The following is a 22,422-nucleotide window of genomic DNA, read 5'->3' on the forward strand; positions in this document are numbered from 1 at the left end:
AGTTGGAACAATGAAAATATAAAAATGAATTCCAGCATTTAGTTAGTTTTTGTCAGACAATGTCAAGATGATGTTGTTTCTAATTGCTGCGGAAGCAGCTGAGGGCTCCCTGGGGAGCTAATGTGTATTCCGACGGCAGTCTTGCCAATTTGCCATTGGAATAATGTTATTAGAAAGACACTTTTAAATTCTATTAGACTTATGATTTAGAAATGCCAAACAATTTTGAATTGTAATAGACTAATATTTTAGAATTGTCAATTAGAGTAATTCAAACCTGTTTAATTTGTCATAGTCCGGCCAAGGAAGCAACCAAGCTGCCTACCTCACAAAGGCTGAGCTAAAACTGGGGACACTAAGGAGGAGTACATGGAGGAGGAGGAGTGTCCTATCAATCAAGCCCAGCCTATCCAATCTAAGTCTAAGCACCTCCCACTGCTGGATGCTCGGAGCAGCTCATTGGAGAAAAATATATTCAACAGTCCATTGACTTTCAAGAATGGGAAGAAGAAGGTTAAAGTTTAAACCTTGCAGTTGACAGAGAGACATGTTTACATACATATAACTTGATTTCTGAGTTCTTCAGTACTCAGATATTTTTTGTACACATGACTTCTTTCCTTTTTGCAATCAAACAACTTATCTAATAATGTGATGTCTATAAAATCTCTGCTGTTATCTAATTCATAAATACAGGATTGAGTTTTTGGACACTACAGATTTGTAGTATATCTTGCTTAAAATCTGACAGTTGTGAATGATAAACATTAAAAAAATGATATACAGGCTCACTGTTCTAGACAGAATGAAAAAAAACGTGGGAGACTAACTAAGAAAGCAAGTGTTCTCAGTGTTTAAAGATTTAGATATAAATAGAGATAGAGATGGATTTACATCTAAATTAGTGACAAACTATATTCTTCAGAACTGCAAGTCGATATGTTACTGAAAATTATTCTTGTTTGGAAAAAAGTGGATAATATAGTTTTGGAAGAGGGGTGTGTGTGTGAGAGAGAGGGAGAGAGGGAGGGAGAGAAAAAATTACAGTCTAGGAAACTCTAAAATGTGCTGTTTATATGCCAGAGGACAAACACTCTTTGATTTAACTTGTCCAATCTAGACCACCACAACCCCCCCCCCCCATAAATTGTATTCTGATTTTTTTTTTTTTATTTTTTTTTATTTTTTTTTTTTTTATTTAAGTGATTTATATGTATCGCTTTTAGAGAGAGTCTTAAAAGAATAAATAAATGTACATTTACTTGTAAATATCAAGCTTTCCCAACCTGAAACTGTCCAGTTGTATTGATCCTAATTCTCATAAAGATAAACATGACCACTGCTAAAAGATATGACATTAAATTATTATTGAATAACTATGTAAATGTTTGAAATAGAGCCAGTACTATGTTTGTTTGTAAAGATTTATTTTCTTTCTTTATTTCTATTTTTGCATGAATTTTCAATTATGGCTATCATGGGTATCAGTTCTTTTACAAAAGCAAATGCTGAATGTAACAATTCTTGTAATACATTTGTCCTATTTTCTTCACTCTTGGAAGGCACAGCTGGTGCTCCAGGATAATGGTCAAATTCAGTCACTCTTACTGTGCAAAGCAACTGTGGTTTAAAATAGCTAATTGTTCTTTGGGAAAGATGAAAGTAGAATTGAGACACCGCTTACATCTTTTCTTCAGGATATCATTAAAATGGTTTCTATATTGTTCTCTTTTTGTAAGGACTGAACATGGCAAAGTAGGAATCAGGGATTCTTAGGTCAGATGATGCATGAAAAAATGTTTTTTGTATCTCAAGGCTAAAAAAATCTTACCTAAAAGCCTGGAATTTAAATACTGGGAGAACTTCTGAGTAATAAGACTACTTTCTTGCCTATTTCATAGCGGCTTACTCAGCTGTGATGAGACTGTTAAACTTCTGATATTATAGAATGTGAGCATGAATTTCTAGATAATCAAAATTTATGCAGGATATGAAGTCTGACATTTTTCAATGATAACTGGCATGCATTATGACTTGTGGGTGGGAAGTAGGGAAGTTAGATGAAATCAAGAATAATAGGGAGCTAACTTGACTGAGATTGTTAGAGTTTGAAAACACTTCTTTTAACCCATATATTTTCAAATTCAGAAATAAGAAACTGAGTCTAGCTTAAGAAGAAAAACCATTTAAAATGTAAATGCTTTAAAGTTGAAAACAAAACCAACAATCAGATAAACTCTAAAGCTATTCCCCATTTTCTCTCATACTTTCTCAAACACATTCATAGCAAATAAAATGGACAGCTTTAGAATAGCTTTAAACTAATAGAAGCTGAGGAGAAAGGAAACATCATTTGGGTAATTTTCTGTATGAAATATATATTTCTTCAAATAATAGTATTACAAGAAACTAGACAACTTGAAACTAATACATTACCTAACTTTGTAAAAACCTGAGCAATTTTTAAAATATGGGTTTGATATGATGTATTCAGTCATTAAACAATGCAATCTGTGCTAGAAAATTATATGACTAAAATGCCTAGATATTTTTTTTAAAAAATATGGATAGCATATGAAATTTTAAAGCAGCCAATGAAAATATCAACAAAATTAATTTTAATGTTAATTTCATGTGATCCTATTACAATTGAGAAGATGTGGATTGCTAGTTGGCTTCTTACACACATCATCTGGTATGCTTAGTTCCATGGTATACAAAAAATTGTATTAATTAATTCTGCATATTAATATATAAGAGGAAAATACTGAAGGCCAAAGGTATTTTTTGTTATCGGTGGGCAACTTTAGAAATCAGTACTACTGTAGATTGCTGGAGACAGTAATTCAACTTGAACTTTTCAACTGTTTCAGATTGTACAAATTGACAAAGCAAAGTATGCAGCAATGTTCTCCTGAATTCCTGATACTAGGCACAGGATGAAAAGGAGTAAAAGGTGAAAAAGTGACAAGTTATCAACTATTAATATAGTAAATAAACTGGAAGACTTGAAAAGTGACCTGCAAATGAAGAAAAATGGCTCTGTGCCATTTCTATCTGCGGGAGGGAAATTAAATAAATGCAACCAAATGTATTCATTATAACTATAGATAGAATTAATCCTTGATGGAGATTACTGAAATGTTCTTAATTTCTTTAACCTAATCACATATGGCATTTCTATGGCCCTCATTAATAACAATGTCAGTTTGCTCTTGCAGAAAAAGTGACATTGAGGACATCAAGCCAACTTATTATTACAAATTTATGTTCAATCTTACAATGCGATTATGTCCCAGAAGCTGGAAAAATGTGGAATTATGTACACTACATTTAATTTATGGTGTCTTATATCTCCTTGCAATGCAATGTTTGCTTAATTCCAATATTTGCCCAAAAATGAGTATTACTTAATGTATATAAGTTCCTTACTATAAAGTTTATTTTGCACTGAATCTATCTTGCATTAATAATAAATTTTCATCACCTAAAATAAATATGTTTTATTTATAGAAAAATATATCTCAAGGAACATAAAATGAAAAATACTTCATTATGTGCCAAATATAATTTACTCATAAAACATTGTAAATTGGACAAGACTTCACTTCTGTACATTTTTTTCCAGGTCAAAAAGTCTTCAACCAACTATATTCTCCAGACAGATATTGTTAATTTTCAGTATAATTATTAATTACATAGTTATATATGTGTACCTAATTGACACATGCCTCAATATGGCAAGCAAGCAATAAAATAAACATTGTAATTAAAAGCAACATTTTATTTTGCATGGTGCAAAATTTAGAACAGAATAAATAGCTACCATATCAAAATGGGCTAACCCAGTACCTAGGTCTAATTCCAGGGTCTTTATCACCTTATAAAAGCCCCAAAAATATAACACTATTGCTGAATACAGTTTATAAACAAGAAATGTCTATATGCCTTCTTGGGGTTGGCAAGTTAATTGTGTCTGAGGGATGTGCATTATATGAAATTTGGTCCAGACTTTATAAATATGGATAGTATGGGATGAGGAAAGAGGAGAAGAGAGTTTTTTCTGATATCAACTTCTGTGTTGAATCCAGAAAGGCAGTTTTGGTGAGTTGCCATAGTCAAGCTGTCCAAAATTATTTTATTGAATTTAAAGTGGCAATGATTGGGTTAAAGCTACAGCAAAACAGGCACTCCAGATGGCTAGGAAGGAAACAAAAGCAACCTGGAGATGGAGTTAAAGCTGAAGCTAAAAAAGGGAGGTAGAAAGGGCCAGGCAAACAGGAAGTTTAAATGGGTCAAAGAAAAAATGCAATTAAAAAAACAAACCAGGTAGCTCATCTTAAATGCCAGCTGCTCAGGAACAACAGAAGAGGATTATCACTCTCCTGCCCAAGTTTGTGAGTTTTATGGATGTATGTGGTCAGCAACTGTATAGAAGAAAATTCTGAATGAGCTATTAGTCTGAATCAGCAATATTCTTCTTTTCCCTTTATGTAAAAAAGACTGAAGTGATGATGATGGTTTAAATATGGTATAAATTTGTGTAAATAACTTTTTACATATAATTTATATAAATATGTACAGGAAATTTAGACAGGTTCATTATATAAAAATAACTGAACAACAGGGGTGGGTTTCTTCCAGTTCTGTCCACCTCTGTAGAACCGGTAGCTCTGAAGAGCAGCAGACACAGAACCAGTTCTATGTCTGCTGATGTTTTTGCCGGCCCACTCACCTGGGTTCTTACCTGATCTTTATTTCCTGATTTTTCAACTTCAGCTGCTGAACGAGGCACAGCTGCAGTTAGAAAAGCAAGAAAAGAGGGCTGTTTCAAAGGCTGCTTCTCTGCAGGCAGTTGCTGATGACAATTTACAGGAGCGTGGCTCGCAGCCTGCAGGGAAGCTGATAAATCCCGAACTGGGATTTAACCCTGTTGTATCCCACCCCTACTGACCAACACATACTCAACAGGAAAAGTTATATAATTCACTCCTTAGACCTAACAGGATTGACACTTGGATAATAAAATGGATAAATATACTATGTATAGGAGATTTGGGGAAAGGAGAAACTGATTTACAAGGAGCTCAAAAAGGATGCTAAAACAGAAAATTTGAGTACTTTTCAAAATTAATTGTTTGCTACTGCAATTAAGGATTTTTTTAATTGTTGGGACAGTTCCTACACTTACAACAAACCCCTATAGCCCCTTCTGCTTTTCAAAGCAGTAACTGGGAATAAAGTTGAGAAAGAAAGTTTGTAATGTACAGAACATAGTTTTGGTACACTGGATAGGCATAAACACAGTATGGGATTAAAGGATTCACAGAAAAAAAATCATTGCTTTTATCTAATTCAAAATGACTGAGAATAAGCAACATTTTGTGGTTTTGTTGCACACACTGGAAGTGAAACGTAGCTGACATTTCTAATGGCATTAAACTTTAAAAATGTTAGAACTAATTCTCCCTTTCTTTTGGAACATGACATACCATCAGCTTTTCCCCACTGGCTGCTATCTACATTGTAAAAAATATGCATGTTAAATAGAAAGTTGAATTTAATATCACTAGTAGCAGGGGTGGGATTCAAATTTTTTAACAACCAGTTCTGTGGGCGTGGCTAAGTTGGTTGGCATGGCTTGGTGGTCATGTTATATTGGCTGGGTGTGGCCAACTCAATATCACTCACATCAAGGCACGCATCTCCTCCTCCTAAGTGTGAAAAACGGTCACAAGTCACTTTTTTCAGTGCCACTGTAACTTTGAATGGTCACTCCACACAAGCAAAGTACCAGCAAAGGAGGGGGAAAAAACTCCAGAGAAGTTCCTGAGACAGGAAGTCTATTCCTGCCAAGAATGTAATAAGGGTTAACGGAGAGGCAGTTTCTGTAAGCAACACCAGAATGTTTCCTTCCTGTCTCCTTACAGGATTAGGCCAGTAATTTCTTCTAACAACCGGTTCTCCGAACTGCTTAGAATGCTAACAACCGGTTCTAGCAAATAGGTGTGAACTGGTAGAATCCCACCCCTGACTAGTAGTTTGGCTAGTAGAAGTATAGAACACAAGAAATTTCTGGAGGTCAATGTGACTATTACAGAAAGCTTAGAGGAGCAAGAAACAAGGAAGATAGAAATAATGGCTGATATCCTTCTAGACTACTATTTCCTTTTCCTCCAGAAAGATGTGAGAAACATGTGTTTCAAAACTGAAGACCAGTGGGAACATTAGCTTATAATGTACATAAGATGCAAAATAATGAAGGAAAATCCTTTTTCCCCTTACTAGTCACTTGCTTTCTCTGATATCTGCAACTATAGATCTGATATCTGCTACAGACTCCTGTGCACTAATCTACATATAAGAGAAAGATAACCATTTAATGGAATATTGACTATATAGGCTGCAGATATTTGACTCTTCTGAGATACTTTTCCATGACATTCAGGCAATGTGATTTTTTATTTTTATTAACTATGTTTTTTTTCTCAATTGCATTAATTCATAATACCAGGTTTGGCTTGGATAGATAATAACAATAAGAGAGAAAAAGAGACCCTGTTTCTAAATAATTATTTTTTTAATGTAATTTATGTTATGACCAAAAACAAAAATAAAGAAAAATATGTACTTTTTCAAAAGAAGTATTATTTGACTATAAGCTTCCTTTTTTTAATACCATGGTAAAATTTGCAGAGTGATGACTAGTGCTGACTGATTTACTTACAGATTCTCCTACCTCTTCTTCCCATTAAAGGATTCATTCAAAGGGGCTACAAAGTATAGAAGCAAATGTAAAATGTCAATAATAAGACATCATTAAACTGAAAACAGCAAAGAGAAAGAAGCAAGGATCCAATTTTTTAAAAAGAATATATTTATTAAGCAAAAGTAAAATAAATGCTTGTTTAAACTGAAATATATTCCATTAGAGGAATACATCTTCTGAAGTACTAGAATAGATCTTCTGAAGTACTAGAAATCCTCTATTGCACTAGCACCAGTGGTGGGATTCAATTTTTTTTTACTACGGGTTCTGTGGGCATGACTTGGTGGGCGTGGCAGGGGAAGGATACTGTAAAATCTCCAGTCAGAGGTGGCATTTGCTGGTTCTCCGAACTACTCAAAATTTCCGTTACCGGTTCTCCAGAACTGGTTAGAACCTGCTGAATACCACCTCTGACTAGCACCAACTGAAATTTACAACTACTTTAAAAGGAACGTAACAGCTGGCCTTAAAAGAATGGAGAAGTGCCTTTAGGAAAAGATGCACAATCCTCAAGCAGCCATTACTTGAGAATCAACATTCTAAAAGGATTTATATTCAGAAACTAATGTAACATATATGAAACATGTAATATAAAGCAGCTAACTTGTATATCATTTTAAAACAAAAGTACTTTATATAATTGACGCAATCTTGCAATTTAAAAGGTCAAAACATAATGCTAATAAAAACACGGAATCTGTGATTTAATCATTAAGGAGTTGAATTAGGGCTGTAAGATGGCACCTAGATCAGTAGCTCTCTAATTCAACTTCCTTCAACTAGGATGCCTCCAGATGCACAATCCTTCAGTTGCAAAACCATAAGGGATATGTGGAGGGAACAATATGTTTGGATGGTAGTTGGGATGGTGAAATCTTGCTCATTCTCCTAAATCCCATGGAGAAAAGTTGCAATCAAATGGAATAATATAAATAATTTTGTTTATTCTGAAATACCACAAAAACTGCAAAGCTGAAATATTTATTTGGATCAAAACAGATCATATTCTGAGCACTTGAAAGTCTACAAACTATTTTTCATCAGCGAAAATAAGTGCAATCACCTTAATTTTTCATATTTGGAAAATAAGTAAATGTAACAAGTCTTATTTTGAGAAAACACCTGAAAGGATTTCAGACTAAGGTGATTTGTGGCCTTGATCTTGGTAATTCTGATAAACAAAGCCACATGGCTTAGTCTAACTGAGTGACTTCCAAAAGGTTTTGGGGGGATTGGTTGGTTAGTTGGTTAGTTTAAGAAAAGGAACAGGAAAAAGAACATATTATTCTTATACAAAACACACCTGTAATCAAATAAAAATTTGACACTTTAAGATTAAAAACTTAGTAAATTGGTAATTACTGCTTTATTGCTGTTGCTTTGAAAAGGGGCACAATATATTGTCCCTCACTTTCACAAAAGAAACAAACTTACCCCTGAAACCAACTGCATTTACTTCTGAGAAATCATCAGAGCAGATTGTATACCCTCTTTGAAAATTAGTTTAGATTTTCTTTAGATTTAGTGTTCCTCCTTACCCAACTGTCTCATTCATGTTATTCTTTTTTTAACCATTCCACCTTGAACAGTGATTCTGAATTAGTTTTGGAATGTATTGTAGAAATGCAATAGTAGGGATTTCATTTCTAGAATGAAATTTATCAAATAACACATGAATTATTTTCCTATTCTTATGTAAACTACAGTTTCTTGTTTCATTGTTCTACAAAACTGTGATATTTATGAGAACACTTCGCTTCATTTATTTTAAAGGGATTTCTAACACAGTGGGAAATCAACTGTTGACAGTAGCAGATTCTCATTATTTTATGTGAAAAGAAATAGCTATTACACAAATCACCCCATGAAATTATAAACTCTATGTATCTCATGAACAATAAGTATTTGCCACTTTGCAATTGTTCATTCTCTTCTTCTCTCTCATTTTTCATTTATCCTACAACATATCTAGAGATAGAGAAGTCCTAATTCATGGATTTAGATCAAAATTACTAGTCTACTTTCATTAGTGGACAAGGATATTTAAGCCCATGTGTCTGACACAAATATTTCAAGTAAAGCACAGATGACATCAAATTATATTTCCACAATTACATTTCTAGTATTAACACACTGGAACAAGATTTGCCACTACCTTAAACTTTACATCAAATTTTAAAAAACACGTCTCATTTGTAAGGATAGCAATTCTATTATCATATGATAATATATATAATAATCACAGTTTGAAGATCAGCAAGTCATAATTTATAGGATTATTAAATGCCATGTGTGATTCTTTTGTACTACCTTAACAACTGTAGTGATTCACTTAGCAACTGTGACAAGAAAGATCATAAAATGGGGTAAAACCAGTGGTGGGATTCAGCCATTTTGGACAAACTGGTTGTTAAATTATCCACCCATCCCCACTATCAAAGTAGATCCTAGGTGCTGCACTGTGCTGCAATGGAGAAACGGGCAACGGAGTGGCCGGAGAAAGAGAAGGCCACTTTCCCTCTTTCTTCTCCCTGCTCCTCTTCCTTCCCTCATGCTGGCCACTCTGTTGCCCATTTCTTCATTGCAACGCAGTGCAGTGCCCAGGAACCACTTTGATAGTGGGGGAGGGGGTAATTTAATAACCGGTTCACCCAGGGTCAGGTTGGCCATCACAGGAGGCTCATCCCACATGTATGGCAGAGCTGGAGGATTAGGATGGGCCATGCCTCCCACAACAGTCAACCTCACCCTGGGTGAACTGGTTGTTAAATTATTTGAATCCCACCACTGAGAAAAACTCAGAACAACAGAAATTTTAAGCTTAATAGTGGTTGTAAGTTGAGGACTACCTGTAAAAACAGAACCCTCTTGATTTTGATGTGTTAGGTTGAGAGATATGAAATTTTAGACATTGAACAGCTCAAGTGGTATTAATGGTATGGAACTTCAGACACCCCCCAGATCACCAAAGTGCCAGAATCTTTATATTATTATCTCTGGGACAAAAAAGAGACCAGGTTGGCTTACTATTACACAGTAATCAATCAAGGAAAGAGGAGGAAGCTGGAAAGAAGCTTGTGACAAGAATTTTAAGAGGGGTTGCTTAAAGATACTAGACTACTATCTCCGGATATTTTCTTTTCTACAGCTGGATCTCTATGTGGAGATGTAACAATACATATGGATCATTTACTCAGAGCAGAACTTCCTCAATGTACATTTGAGACAGATTTGCTTTTTACTACTTGGCATTCAATACTGAGCTCCTTTAACAGCTGTTATGATTTTTGATGCCATTTAGATTTTTCAAACAAAACTTATTCCAAAATGATAGATCTCCCACAGCTGGTAATATCAATTATATTACCATGTAAATAAGGAAAAATACAGCTAACTCAGAAATAGAGACTTTGAACTTTCCTTCTTAATACCTGGATTTAATTATGGGGCATGAAAATAAAACTAATTGCTTTGGTTGTTTGTTCCTTAAAAAAAAAACAGTGTCAAATATGGGAAGGGAACAAAAATAGGGGAACAATAAAAATAAAAAAGTCAGTTTTGTCTAGTGGTTAAGAGAACAGGACAGAAACTAGGAGGCCATGAGTTTCAGTCCCACTTTAGCCATGATAGCCAGCTGCACATCTTCCTGCCAGTCAATCTTTATCAGCCTAGCTCACCTCACAGGGTGTTGGTTGTGAGAAAAATGGGAGAAGGAAGCAGTATTAGGTATGTTGGCTGCCCCGAGGTATTTATAAAAGTAATAAAAGTAGGATAAATACATAAATAAAATATATAAATGTTCCACTGGAATTTCTCATTCATGAAGAAATTATTTTCTTGTGAACCTTCAGTGCAATGCTTTGGCAGAATGTTTTTGTGGGTGAGCATGTGGAGTGTGTACCTGTGTATGAGAGAGATAGAGAAACCCATGGAAGATAGAAATGAAGAAGAAGCAGAATAAGCAAGGAGGTTGGTGATGAAAAAGGAGAATATGAAACAAGAAGAAAAGCTTACTAGAAGAAATCCTAGAGAGCTAAACACCAATGTTTAACAATGGTATTGGAATAAAATTTCAGTTGCATAAAAAAGCAAGAAGCTTTTTGTGAAACTAAAACATTGAAAGAACAAAGAAGGTATTGTAACAAGGCAGATTATGTCATTGTTAAAAAATGTTAAAAAATGTGTAACCATTGCTCAACTTTCGCTGTAAAATGTATATATGTATATATATCTGTTTATATCTCGTTTGTTTTTTTAATGTTTTAAATGTATGATTCTTAAATAAACTTTTTTTTTAATTTGAGGGGGGGGAAAGCAAGAAGCTGTGAATTTATGGATATGGTGGACTCAAAACTGATATATATTTTTTTTAATTTAGAGGGAGCTTGTGCTTCTGAATGGCAAGAAATCATTCTTCTGGTTTTCAAGAATTGTGGTTTGGAATGCATTTGAGGGCCCAAAAAATAAAACAAAAAAATTCAGGGGTCACTTGGAGTCAAGGCTTTTTTGCCAACAATAGACTTTGAGAGTCTATTGTTGGCAAAAAAGCCTTGACTCCAAGTGACCCCTGAAATTTGAGAATCTATTGTTTCAGTGAACTTTGCAATGAATTCCTTGCATAAGAATGCACAGATATAGACTGCATAGGAAACTAATTATGATTAAATACAGACATCAAAATATTGAAAAATAACAAATATGTAACTTTATTAATCCATTAAATCAATGACAAGACAATCTTTTAAAAGTATAATAATAATGAAAATTACTGCAGTTAACAAACATTTCCGGGGCTCGACATCATAAATTACATTGTTATCTACATAAATTAATGAATTAAAAGGTAAATTTAAATTAAAGGATTGTGAAAATAAGATTGCAGTGTTTTTCCCCATCCACGTTAACTGACCCTCCCTGAAATCTACTCTTTTAAATGGTCATTTCTTTTTGAATTTGAATAAATCAAGGGCAGCCCTACATGTGATCGTATGATGGAGTACAATATGATGGAGGAAGAGTTCGCGTCTCCTTTATTCATATTTATATCTCATAAAGAATAATATTTTTGAATCCTTCCCATTTACATCAATAATAATGTTTAATTCTGGTGCCACGTTCTGTGTTTGTTTCAAAACCCACAATCAGTAGGCATTCAAAATGAAACAATGTATCCTGATAGGAAAGCTATTTCTAACATAATAAAAAAAATACTGATGTAATTGTTTTCCTCCTCTTGCTTCTTATTTGAACAACTCATCACATGGTAACTTTTAGGGCATTTTTAGTCATAGTACCACATACACTAAATTGCAAGATTTTAACATTTTAACTTACAAATGGCAGGAAGGTAAAGTTCCATAATATAGATTAAGGTGAAGGAGCAACATCAGCAAACCTACTCTCAGAAAAATAACACTTTCGATAATTCTGTTGGTACATGTATAGCTGAGCCTATTATTAGGCAAGGGGAGGATTTAGATGTTAAGAATGGACAAAATATCTCATTTTTCTTTATTATATTTTTATTGTATTATTACACTTTAGTGATGTCATTCCTGATATTATCTGCCAGGTACACTAAAGCAACTGGCTTCAGGAGCAAATTGTAGGCAAGCGGCACCATTTATTGTCGCAGTTTGGGTGGTTTATAACACATTAAGTAAAATGGAATGTGAAATGGAGAGTGGCTGAAAATTCTGTGGTTCATATGTTAACCAAGCAATACAATTACATTGCCAAAACAATTTATTTCCAGAAACACACAAGCATACACACATACTACACTGCTCAAAAAAAATAAAGGGAACACAAAAATAAGATATCCTAGATCTGAATGAATGAAATATTCTTATTAAATACTTTGTTCATTACATAGTTGAATGTGCTGACAACAAAAGCACACAAAAATTATCAATGAAAATCAAATTTAGCAACCCATGGAGGTCTGGATTTGGAGTTACACTCAAAATTAAAGTGGAAAAAACACTACAGGCTGATCCAACTTTGATGTAATGTCCTTAAAACAAGTCAAAATGAGGCTCAGTAGTGTGTGTGGCCTCCACGTGCCTGTATGACCTCCCTACAATGCCTGGGCATGCTCCTGATGAGGTGGCGGATGGTCTCCTGAGGGATTGCCTCCCACACCTGGACTAAGGCATCCCCCAACTCCTGGACAGTCTGTGGTGCAACATGGTGGATGGAGTGAGACATGATATCCCAGATGTGCTCAATTGGATTCAGGTCTGGGGAATGGGCGGGCCAGTCCATAGCATCAATGCCTTCGACTTGCAGGAACTGCTGACACACTCCAGCCACATGAGGTCTAACATTGTCTTGCATTAGGAGGAACCCAGGGCCAACCACACCAGCATATGGTCTCACAAGGGGTCTGAGGATCTCATCTCAGTACCTATGGCAGTCAGGCTACCTCTGGCGAGCACATGGAGGGCTGTGCGGCCCCCTAAAGAAATGTCACTCCACACCATTACTGACCCACTGCCAAACCGGTCATGCTGGAGGATGTTGCAGGCAGCAGAACGTTCTCCAGACCCTGTCACGTCTGTCACATGTGCTCAGTGTGAACTTGCTTTCATCTGTGAAGAGCACAGGGCGCCAGTGGCGAATTTGCCGATCTTGGTGTTCTCTGGCAAATGCCAAACATCCTGCACGATGTTGGGCTGTAAACACAACCCCCACCTGTGGACGTCGGGCCCTCATACCACCTTCATGGAGTCTGTTTCTGACTATTTGAGCAGCCACATGCACATTTGTGGCCCGCTGGAGGTCCTTTTGCAGGGCTCTGGCAGTGCTCCTCCTGTCCCTCCTTGCACAAAGGTGGATGTAACGGTCCTGATGCTGAGTTTTTGCCCTCCTACGGCCTCTTCCACGTCTCCTGATGTACTGGCCTGTCTCCTGGTAGCGCCTCCATTCTCTGGACACTATGCTGACAGACATAGCAAACCTTCTTGCCACAGCTCTCATTGATATGCCATCCTGGTTGAGCTGTACTATCTGAGCCACTTGTGTGGGTTGTAGACTCCGTTTCATGCTACCACTAGAGTGAAAGCACCGCCAGCATTCAAAAGTGACCAAACCATCAGCCAGAAAGCATAGGAACTGAGAAGTGGTCTGTGGTCACCACCTGCAGAACCACTCCTTTATTGGGGATGTCTTGCTAACTGCCTATGCTTTCCACCTGTTGTCTATTCCATTTGCACAACAGCATGTGAAATTGATTGTCAATCAGTGTTGCTACCTAAGTGGACAGTTTGATTTCACAGAAGTGTGATTGACTTGGAGTTACATTGTGTTGTTTAAGTGTTCCCTTTATTTATTTTTTTGAGCAGTGTATATATATATACTTAAATATTTTGTCATTCTTTCAAATAGAAATCCTTTTGAGCCCCACTGATATCAACAAAAGAAAATCAAGTATTTCATTTTCCACTTGGAGTCAGTGACACTAAAATGCTTTGGATGGTTTGTACTTCATTTTTAATTACTATATACTGATACACTAATTAAGTTTCAAACTTACCAAAGGATGTGGCAAGAGTTACCTGTTTTTACTTATTTTCACATACAGATTTAAATAACAAATTTAAGAGGATAAATAAAATCCCCCCAAATCTTACACAACCTTTCATTTAATATTCTCCTATCTCTCTTGTTGTATTCATGCTTTGAGCAATACACATAAAGTTACAAATCTATGCACAAAACTCTCACAGACAAAACTGTAGCCAAGTTTCTATAGCAGACAAAAGCTCTGCTCATATGGTACTCAGACTTACATGTCATTGCAGTGGACTCTGGGCCAACTTTCTCAGCTCAGCTATCTGGTGGCTTCATGCTTAAAGACTGCCTCTGACAGATATGCTTTGCATTTGGAGGGCAATGAAAACAGAATTCATACCTCAGATAGTTTGTTGAATTCAACTTCTCCAGGGCCTGCCTCCGATTGTTCTTCCAAGCTGCTCTCTTAATCCTGGAAAAGTCTCTATCAACCCATCCCCATCCTTTCCATCTTATATTTTCTCCAAACAAATATTGGTGTTTGACATCACCTTTTCTAATACCATATATCATACACTCATTAATGTTTTAGCTATTACCAATTAATTCTCACCTACATTTCTGCCAATCTCTGTCCTATCTTTGATCCATTCATAATTTTTGTACTGGTAAACTTGGCTAACAGACTATGTCACCTATATGCTTTTACACTGTCAAGATAATGTTAAATCATAGTGTCACAGCCCTGTTATTTCTATTCAAGACACAACAAACATTCTTAAAAATAATTAGTCTGTTTTTTCCCCCTGATCCTTACCAACTAAGCTTTTCTTGTAAAATAAAAAGCCATACCTACCTCCCACCAGCACAATTTATCAACACTAAATACATAAACAGTACTTGCATCACTCAGACATACTTTGCAGTATATAGATGGTTTTTAAAAGAATGGGAAGGGACATAGAAGGAAGGAAAGAAGAAAGACATGTAATACCTTTACTTTTACCTATGGATTTGATGAAATGGTTCCATGAAGAAAGTATTGCCAGACGGAAGAGAAAACAAAAGAGAAACAACAGTAAGAGTTGTGTGTGTAAATGTAAATGCCATCACAGACCAAAGCATGAAAAGAGACAAAGCTTGAGGCAAATGATTGAAGACAAATGGAGATGCAGTTGGTGTCACATTTTAAGAATTACTGCTTTCCAACTTTCATGTACATGCACAAAAATACAGAAGTAACCCATGCTTCATTTTTTAAAGGCATGACACAAAAGTAACATGAACACTGAGTTGGGTGGGCAAGAATTTGCACAAGGTGATGAGTACACATCACTAATTCCATTATGCTACAAAAATGTCTTCTTAACATTCCAGAAGCCAAAAACAAATGGTTTCTGCATTTTCCAAACAACCATGCATTAATGCAAAGCAGATTACTTTTTTTGGGGGGGGGGGGTTATAAGTCAAGTGTTTTCTTTCATATCTATCTGAAGAGTGCATTTCAGGTTTTATGATCATCATTATATTTAATCTCATAGTAATTTCTCAATATGATTTTTAGAAATAGCACCCTTTTTAACAATTATTTTATTGTTAGTGGGATGAGGAAAACAATAAAAAAATAGAACAAAAGGGTTCAGGAGCAAATAGTAAAGAACAACAGCAACATAAGCTAGATCTATTTATAGACACACAGTGCAAAAGAAAGGAAAAAAAAACCCAAAAGATGTAATTAGGACTGTGTGATTATTTACAGCCTGAGACAGCTCACAAGCATTTGGCCATCATTTGTTATGATGGACTTTGAAGCAGCTACACAAAAAAGAAACAAAGAATTTTTATAAAATAAAATAAAATGATCGAAGCAGAGTGGAAAAGGAGCAGAACCCATACCTTGGTCGCCCATCATCAAGTGCGCCAGACCTTAAAGGGAAACAAGAGCACAGTCAGCAATGAACAAGGGTTCAAGGGAAGGTGGTAGTGTCACAGTGACTTTTTAAATTTCTTTGATAACAGGTGTCTGTCTCTTGTGAGGTATTTGCACAATACTGCAAAGTTAAAGTAGCATGTTTCAACCACCAGTTGGAATTCTTTTGGAGGTGGGAATTGGACAATTGCACTACTATTTGAACACAATAATTCTGAATTACCTTTTATCTTCTTTAAGTATTAAAATGGGTTTTAATGACAAAAAATAGTAAGAAAATGATTTCAACTTCAACCAATTCCTAGAATATTTGTTCATAAATCTCATAAATACTTGGATCACATTTTTTTTTTGGCTAGATGGATGCTTCATCCTGCAGTTATAAAATAGTTTCTTTTTATTTATTTTCTTTCTTTTCCAAACCTGGAGTAGTGTCAACCTGAAGAATGGGCTGGGTCTGATCTTTTTCCTCTCATTGAAAATGAGCGTTTCAAATAATTAAATAAAATAATTACTTTATCACATTGAAATGAAAATGCAAGGGACATCTCCTTGTTTGTGTGCAACATTCAACCTAAAATAAATACATTTCTAAATATCATCATCATCATCATCATCATCATCATCATCATCATCATCATCATCATCATCATCGTCAACATCATCATTCAGTGAATGGAAAAACAATATAGTATAAAGTGGAAGGGGAAGTCCTTATTATTTATTGCTTTGATCAGCTGAAAATGAATTACACTTTTGGTTTACCAAAATTAAGGTCTCTTGTTTTTCAAAATTATAAAGAACTGTAGGTTATACAATTCCTTACCATCCAAATTATCTAAAACATTTTAAAGCTATATTTTCCTAAAGAAACAAATAGGGGAATGGGGACTGTATTTTCCATCCTCTTAAAAGAAATATGCACCATGTTCAATTTTACAAACATTAATAGAAATTAACTTTAAACAAATAAACACCTCAATATAAGTCATTTAAAAATAAAAGCCATAAAATAATATTCTATTCCTTTGGAAAGAGTCATAAAATATAATCTCATGCATTTCATTCTTACACATTTCTTCACACAAATAAGGTTTGGAAAAGAATATGCTGGTTTTCACTGGAAGGTAAGACTCCTAAACTTTATTAAGGCTTCTACTTCACATAGAAAATTGAGCATATATACAGTAAAAAAGGTAATATGATTTCCTAAATTAAGAATGCTTTAAGAAGCAAAGTTCATACTGTAAATTTTGTATTATCAGTCAATTAAAGAAATAAAATTTTAAACAATATAGCAAATTTGCATCACAAACTGGGTCCTGTTACAAATATCAGTTTTGCACCTCCATAATCACCTCAATAATTACAGTAACTGTTTTTATTGTAAAGGAATCTATTCCAAGTAAATCCTACTATAAGCAGCAGAAGTTATTCTCAAATGAGTTCTAAAAGCAGTCAAATAAATAAAAAAGTTAAATCCAAAATGTATCTACAGAATCTTCCATGGATTGTATTCCACAGAACTCAATGGGATTTATTGCATAAATGCACCCCTTCTCCATTTTCTTTCCTATGCAGATTCATATTTTTTTTTTCTACCAGTAGAAATTGTAATATATACAATTATCAAAATCGTATAAGAAATATACAACTATTCCTTTTTAAGGAATGTTGTAGAGAAAGTAATCACATGGCAAATTGAAAGAGCTTGGATGACATGATTATCTGTATCACTTTCAGGCTGGGAATGAGGACTGAGACAGTGTTGATGTGTTCCTAAATGATTTCTGGCAGGAGCTTGATAGAGACAGTGCATCCACCTTTGCTCTTCCTGACCTCTGAGCAGCCTTCAATCATAGTATCCTTCTGGACTGGCTTCAGGAATTGGGAATGGATGGCACAGTGTTGTGCTGATTCTCCTCCCTATGAGGTTTGTTTCATTTGATGATGATAAGAATGAAGAGGTACAGCATATGCCTTCTGCTTTCTGGGGTGCCACAGAGTTTGATTGTCTCTTCCCTCTTATCTCACATCCACATGTGGCCATTGGGTGAGGTGATCTGAGGTTTGGGGTAGGTATCATCAATATGCTGATAATACCCAACATACCTCCCCCCTGGGCTGTCTGAGTGATGCCACAGAGTTCTGTCCCAGGGCCTAGAGGCTCTAGGAGACTGGATGGGCACAAAGGGCTTTGGTTCAAACCAAGCAAGGTGGAATGGCTATAGGTTCTTGGGCTTTCCATCTCTGGTGGCACTGTCTCAAATGGGCATGATGCACAATCTGGGCATCTTCTTGAGCTCACGATTCCTGCTGGAACAGCAGATGGTTGCTGTGGCTAAGAGGGTCTTTGGGCTGGGTACCTGTTGCTTTGATTCCTGGATCAGAGGGCTCATGTCCTCCAATTTAGATTACTGCAATGTGTTCTATATGGTACTGCTCTTGATGAGCATTTGAGCATTTGAAAGTTTCAGCCAGTACAGAAGGAAGTTGCATTGGTTACAAATGGTGTCAGCTATTCAGCACATGTGTCATCTTTTCTTCAGGGGCTACACTGGTTTTCAGATTGAATTCTAGATATTGGTACCCAAGTCCTTTATGGCTTAAGACTGAGTTACCTGAAGGACCATCTTTTTCCAGTTGTTTTTTTTTTCATGAATCCAGTCCAGCAGGACCAAGGAATGTCAGCTGACAGGAACCAGGAGTTGTGTTTTTCTACATAGTGCCTGCCCTCTTAAACATGCTCCCTCCTGAGATTAGAATGGCCCCAGCCCTGGTGTCTTTTGGAAGACCCTGAAGACCTGGTGGTGTCCTTCAAATATGTGAAGGACTCTGTGATGGATTATTTAATTGGTTTTATGATTATTCACCACCCAGAATTACTCAATTGAGATGGGTGGTTATACAAAATAAATAAATAATAAATGAATAAATATATTAGGTTTACTGTCATAAATGGAATTATGAATAACAGAATTTATTCTCACATTTTACTCTGACAATATTACTCTTATTCCACTAGATAGCATAACAATTCATATGGTTTTAAAGAATATTAGTTTCTTGTATCTGAATTTTATATTGCTTGTGTTATCTGTTAACTACATAAACCTGCACATTGGTCTATGACCATAATAATATTAAAGTGATTTTTTAAAAATGTGCAATATTTAACTATTTTTTTTTGTTTTAAAGTGTAGTGATCTAAAATAAAACAGCTAAGTATGTATGAAGCATTAACATATGAATACTTCTTACTGTGTGCAATGAAATTCTTAGTAGGGATTGTTGCATATAGCATGAGGACAACTAACCTGCCAACTTTGCTACATTGTCTTTATTTTATTCAGTAAAATGTGAAATTTTTTGGTTGATCAAAGCCATAATCAGTGATCAGTGGAGTAAAATATTCAGAAGTCCTACATTGATGATTATGCAAGTTGTAACGATGCATGCATGTTGCATGTTATGATTCAATGAAAGATGAAAGAACTTGCAGTGATATGTTGAAAAATTCTGAATGAATGCAATAAGGATACATGATATGAAGCAATGGGCTAGAAACAAGAAGAATGAAATTAAAGAGCCATTTAGATGCCCAGAAATGAACGAGAATGTTGATTACAGAGCCATGGTGTTGCAGTGATTAGAGTGCAGTACTACAGGCGACTTCTGCTAAGTGCCAGATGCCTGCAATTTGGCAGTTCGAATCTCACCAGACTCAGCCTTCCATCCTTACGAGGTGAGTAAAATGAGGACCCAGATTGTTGGGGGCTATATGCTGATTCTGTAAACTGCTTAGAGAGGGCTGTAAAACACTCTCTAGCACAGGAAGTCCTCAACTTATGACCACAATTGAGCCCCAAATTTCTGTTGCTATATGAAACATTTCTTAAGTGAATTTGTCCCATTTTATGACCTATCTTACCACAGTTGTTAAGTGAATCAGTGAAGTTGTTTAGTTAGTAACATGGTTATTAAGTGAATCTGGTTTCTTCATTGACTCGGCGTATCAGAAGGTCACAAAAAGGTATCACATGATCCTGGGACACTAACAGTCATAACTATGTAACAGTTACCAAGCATCTACATTTTGATCATGTGACCATGTAGCTGCTGCAACAGTTGTAAGTGTAAAAAACAGTCATAAGTCACTTTTTTCAGAGCTGTTATCACTTCGAACAGTCACTGAATGAACTGTTGTAAGTCGAAGACTCCTGTATTTGGTGAACAAAAAGAATGTGTTTCTAATACCAATGTTAAATATGTAATTTTTATGCATACTTATACTGTAAAAGCATGATTAATTTGATTGTTTATGATAAAAGACAGAATCGGTGAGGGTACGAAAGGGATGAGAAGATCTGATTGTGGAACAGATTATTACTTGACAGTATAAAAACTAATCCTGAAAAAAAATGATAATGGAAGAAAGAAAGAGAAACATGGAAAAAACTGAAGTGAATGTAGAACAATTACAGAAAGAAATGGTACAAACCCCTTATGAAAAATATTAACCTGTCTTCGAATTTAAACATAATGAATGGAAAGAGAATGAAAGGAAAGGTGATACAGACACTGGTTGCAAATAAATAAAGAGAATTGTGTTATAGAGTCAGACTTCACATCTGGCTCAGATCTCCAGACACTTGATCATTAATTCACCTCTTGACTGGACTAGATGGAAGACTCCCAGATATAATTTGCCTAGATTACAAACTGTATTGGTGACAAGAATGAAGCCTTAAACAACAATTGACTGCCAACTGTAAAGCAAAGAAATTACAAAGATCTCCAGGTTTTGTAAGCTCTAAGCTTCTTCCTCTAAGTTTTCTAAATTAACTAAGTATTGGCCTTGGGCAGCAGAGGTTTGTTTAAAATAGTGAGCTTCTCTAGGCTGGGGCTTCTACTTCATACCAAGTACCACAACAGTATGTGGTGTTATTCTAATGAGAAGTAGGGAAAAGATGCCTGATGAAATGAAGCAAGACAATTTTTTTAAAAGTGGATGTAAGAGAATGCTATCAAAAATGAGGATGAAAGAAAGGTATTTCTAATGAGTATATTGAAGAAAATATATAGTTGTTATAAATGTAATCAGATAAAGGCAGGGATAAAGGTAAAGGTAAAAGTTCCCCTCGCGCATACGTGCTAGTTGTTTCTGGCTGTAGCAGGTGGTGCTCATCTCTGTAACAAAGCTGAAGAGCCAGCACTGTCCAAAGATGTCTCCATGGTCATGTGACCGGCATGACTAAATGCCAAAGGCACACGGAACGCTGTTATCTTCCCACCAAAGTGGTCCCTATTTTTCTACTTGCATTTTTACATGCTTTCGAACTGCTAGGTTGGCAGAAGCTGGAACAGGTAACGGGAGCTCACTCCGTTATGCGGCACTAGGGATTCAAACTGCTGAACTACCAACCTTTCTGATCTACAAGCTCAGTGTCTTAGCCACTGAGCCACCCTATCCCTTAAAGCAGGGGTCCCCAACCACCGGTCCGCGGACCGGTACCGGTCCGTGGAACAAGTCCTACCGGGCCGCTGGTTTGCTGGCGCTGCCATCTTGTTTTGATGAAAAAGTGCTTCGGTGAGCTTTTCCGGGAGAAAGCTCACCGGAAGCACTTTTTCATCAAAACAAGATGGCGGCGCCCAGCTGATGCCGGTACCGGGCCGCGCCATAAAAAAGGTTGGGGATACCGGGCCGTGGCATAAAAAAGGTTGGGGATCACTGCCTTAAAGGCAGGGATAGTTGTGATTAAAACAAAAGAATGATCTTTAGGGAAAAAGCTAAAATGGGCTTCATTGCCTTACATATAGGAATCATTTTGTTGTATTAATCTTGATCAGTTTTTGACATGCATCAACTTTTAATGTTTATGCACTGTGATATTAAGCCATGAACACTTTATTTGGATGTTACATTTGCTGCATGTGAATATCTGCAATTATACACAGTTATGTATAAAGAATTTTGATCGATCTCATTCATATCAGTTCATAGTGAAATGTGTACAAGCATATAACCTAATTTTTCTTCTCTAGATGGATTTTTAATCAGTTTTGAAAACAATCACTTAATTAGGATGTAAATTCTGTAATCAACCAATGCAGATGGTTGATTAAGAGAGTGGTTTCTGCCTGACCTCACAGATAACCTGAATGTCAAAGCCTCTAATATTTTAAGTATGTTGCTAGTAAGAGGCTG

At 35.8% G+C, this 22,422-nt stretch overlaps 1 protein-coding gene across 26 annotated transcripts in view; it reads right to left on the reverse strand.

The window, feature by feature from the left end:
* Window positions 1-22,422, reverse strand: part of NRXN1 (neurexin 1) — a 928,975-nt gene that overhangs the window by 802,460 nt on the left and 104,093 nt on the right. For 21 of the 26 annotated variants that reach the window (XM_026684858.2, XM_087960689.1, XM_087960710.1 and 18 more), the window contains one exon: window positions 16,181-16,210. The exons of the other annotated variants lie outside the window; for them this stretch is intronic. In XM_026684858.2, the coding sequence (XP_026540643.1) occupies window positions 16,181-16,210 (30 nt within the window). The remainder of the gene's footprint in view (window positions 1-16,180; window positions 16,211-22,422) is intronic. 26 annotated transcript variants of the gene reach the window in all.

This window comes from Notechis scutatus, chromosome 1, assembly GCF_049901735.1.
Source record: "Notechis scutatus isolate UNSWTSFEM ecotype Mainland chromosome 1, rNotScu1.2, whole genome shotgun sequence".
NCBI lineage: Eukaryota > Metazoa > Chordata > Lepidosauria > Squamata > Elapidae > Notechis > Notechis scutatus.